Source organism: Phaethon lepturus, unplaced genomic scaffold, assembly GCF_000687285.1.
Source record: "Phaethon lepturus isolate BGI_N335 unplaced genomic scaffold, ASM68728v1 scaffold34991, whole genome shotgun sequence".
NCBI lineage: Eukaryota > Metazoa > Chordata > Aves > Phaethontiformes > Phaethontidae > Phaethon > Phaethon lepturus.
The window spans coordinates 20,115-23,510 of NW_010517664.1; the positions used below are offsets into that span (position 1 = coordinate 20,115).

At 48.5% G+C, this 3,396-nt stretch overlaps 1 protein-coding gene across 1 annotated transcript in view; it reads right to left on the reverse strand.

Annotated features, from left to right (window-relative positions):
* The window catches only part of LOC104628034 (galanin receptor type 1-like), a 17,784-nt gene extending 15,944 nt beyond the window's left edge, over positions 1 to 1,840 (reverse strand). Inside the window, exon 1 of the mRNA XM_010296468.1 lies at positions 1,126 to 1,840. Coding sequence (XP_010294770.1) covers positions 1,126 to 1,833 — 708 coding nt within the window. The 5' untranslated portion in view covers positions 1,834 to 1,840. The remainder of the gene's footprint in view (positions 1 to 1,125) is intronic.
* Positions 1,841 to 3,396: the final 1,556 nt, after the last annotated feature.

Genomic DNA, 3,396 nt, shown 5'->3' on the forward strand with positions numbered 1-3,396 from the left:
CATCTAGATCAAGCTTTTGAAACCTGATTACAGCACAGCAGTAACCTGGCAATGTTTATACTTTTTGCCTTTGGAGCTAACAGACTGAATTTTCTAAAGCAATTAATGAGAAGCCTCTATTAAATGCAGCTCACCTTGCAGTTGCTGCTGCATCACTTAGGGCAGTGAGGGGACAAACAGCTGGAGCTACAGTGACAGGAGTTAAGACTTCTAGTGGCTCTTTCTTTTTGTGACAAGCAAGGCCTGAGTTTTAGAGATTTATAGCTTAAATCTAAGTGCAGCATCCTGTTCTTAGTACTGATGATAGCAGAACAGATTAGTATTGAAAATAATGTTGCTTTTAATTGAACAGACATGAACTTAAATTCCAGGAAAACGTTGTCTTTTTTTTTTTTCTTCTCCCCCAAGAGGGTAGACCTGCAACTGACTAGCGACAAAGAAGTCCAGTCCCTGGCAGTCCCTGCACAATAGGGTATTAATTCAAAATTCACAGAAAACTTATTCTGCATGCTAGCACAACTCATAGGCTTACTATAGTCTCAAACATGCTAAAGATCAATAAGGGGAAACAAAAAATTAAAGTGATAACAATCCATAAGGAGATAAGAAGCTATTTCTTGCTGAATAAAACTCTGATCCTAAGATCTCTTTTTGCAAGTCTTTGTTGCAAGACACAGTGTCTGAGCTTTGTGTCAAAAAAAAAAAAAAAGAAATTGGGGGGATGTCTTTATCTCTTTATCTAATACTATTTCTGTAGACTCTCTGCATAGTTTCTCCCTCCATGGGTTTTTCCTCTTGCCAGGAACAAACATTTATTATCAAGGGGGAACAAACTGAAAAATAGGAAAAGCAGCAAGAGTCCTTAGGGGATTTGGGTGTCCTTTGGATTTAGGCTGGGTACCAACTTAGCAGTTGTGATCCTTTTTGTGAGACGGTGTAATTTCACTCTCTATATTCCTTCCCTCCCCCTGCCTCAGAGAAGTATTCTGTATCACGAGAGAATATGGAAGGGATTGGATCTGTCAGTTGTTGGCTGGGTAGCTTGAGTGTGCACATCCAAGCCAACAAGAATCTGGGAGTGATCTTTCCCTCCATTTAAACATTACTCGCATCCCTCTCACCCACCTTGGCATAGCAACAGGTGATGAGCACCAGGGGCAGGAGGTATCCCACCAACAGGATGGCAATCTTGTACATCTTCTTGGCTATTGAACCATCTGCCCAGTGGTCCCAGCAGAAGGAGCTGTTGGATGCTAGCTGATGACCACTCATGAGGGCCTGGTGCTGGGCTACAGGGATGGCAATGAGTAGAGACAACAGCCAAATGACACTGACTCCGAGGCTAGCATTGTGTTTGCTGCGGATGCAGGGTGAACGCTTGGCATGGACCACAGCAATGTATCTGTCCACAGACATAGCCACCAGTCTAAAGATGCTGACCAGCATTGTTGCCATGGCTAAGTAGTGAACCCACCTGCAAAAGAAGGCACCGAAGATCCGTTCTGGCAGGGAGTAGATGGTGGCCTGGAAGGGGACGCAGAAGAGCAGAAAGGAGAAGTCTGCAATGCTCAAGTTCAGGATGAAGATGTTGGTAGCACTGTGCGATGGGCGTCCCCCAGGCCAGAGATGCCCCAAAACAACCAACACCAATGTGTTTCCCACCATTCCCAGGAGCAAAATCAACGCAAAAAGCACCGGTACAATCACCACCTCCGGGCCACCCCTGGTTGCTCCTGACCAGCATGTTGGGGTCTGCGTTTGCTTAGTCTCAAGGCTGCACTTGCTGGTGTTGGCTCTGAGGGAAAGCACAAAGTTGTCTTCCTGCTCCTCCATGGAGCCAGGCTGCAGGCTGGATGGCAGGGTGCAGTTGCTTGTAGCCCTGACTGCTACCAGGAAGGTCTGTGTGTGTTACTGGTGGCCTGAGGCTGAATGCTTGGGTTTTCCAATGCTCTGTGTCTTTCCTTTGGGGAGCAATTTTCTTCAGATGATTCTTCCAAACTCTGTCTGTCTCTGGTGCAGATTATTCCAGGAACTGGCAAAAAAGGCGGTTGAGGAATTTTCTCATCCAGGGAGTGACTGCAGGTTTGGCGGTTGCTGCTGGAGAAGCTCTCCTGGCTGGGGAAAACTCTGTGCCAGAAGGGCTGAGGACAAAGCTGCTCTGGGAACTTGGAGCAGAGGCAAAGCAGCTGCAGCTCAGCTTCCTCACGCCACTCCTCTTTTGCTTCCCTCCCACACCAGTCCCTGGATCTGTGGCAGTTGTACCTGCTCTCCCAGCTCCGCTGGAAGCTGTGGCAGTGAGAACAAATGCTATCTTGTGACCTGAGCCCTTCAGAAAATAACCGCTGATGAGCGCTGTCCCCATACATTACTACTTGGGAGGAGGGGAAGAGCAGAGCAAAAGCAAGTTCTAATACAAAGGGATGGGTCGAGCAGCAGCTGCTGAGCGACAGTGGGTGCAGCTCTATGAGGAGAAGCATTGGAACTGGCAGCATGAGGAGGAAAAAGGATAAAATATGTTTTTTATCAACAGAGCAGGATATTTTTGTTTCATAGTCTTCAATGTGCTTTAGAAGGCACTAAGTAACTTGGTATTAATGGTATGTTTCCTCATATTTTTTTAAGGGATTCTGGGAACTCTGAACACCGTAAGGAAGGAAGCAAAGTTTTGGCAAACATTAACAGCACGGGCACATGATGATTTATGCATGCAGGACAGCTTCTTGCACAGAAGAGTAGCGCATCGTGATTTTCAGTGGTTAAGAGCCTAGGTGCTTGTTTGGAGTGGCCCACCACTGGCTCCTGTGGATGTGGGGGTTACACTGGAGGGAGCCTGTTAATTTTTGAAACAAAGCTCTCTAACTGAGAATTGCCCTGCCTTGTGACTTGTCCCTGAGCTTTTGTTGAGTGCTGCCCTCCTTAGCCTGCTCTGATACACTTGTGTAAAATCCGTTATGAAGCTAGGCACCCCCTGCCCCTGGTCTCGAGGCTAGTGTTATGTGGTGAGGTGGGAAGTGACCAGGCAGTGAAAGATGTCTAAGTTGCAGTGGAGAATGTACCTACCCTTGTTGCGTGCCGGTGGGCAGATTACTGTGGCCGGACCGGCTACCCGGCTGCCACCTGCAGCGCGCGGTCTTCTGCGGCCCGGCTGCCTCGCGTGCAGCGGCGCAGCACCTCAGACACCATTAAGGCTGCCAGTCCCCCACGTCTTCTGTCTGTCTGCTGGGATCTCAGCCCCCAGCTCGCAGACAGATGCTTGCAGTGCACCGCTTTCAGGGACCCTGCCAGCTCTGGGGTTGTGCTGCAGATTTGAGTGCCACCTACTGGCATTTCATCTCCTTCGCGGCTGCCAGGCAGCGCCTGTGGCGGTCCTTGTCCTTTCTTTCTCTCAAACATACA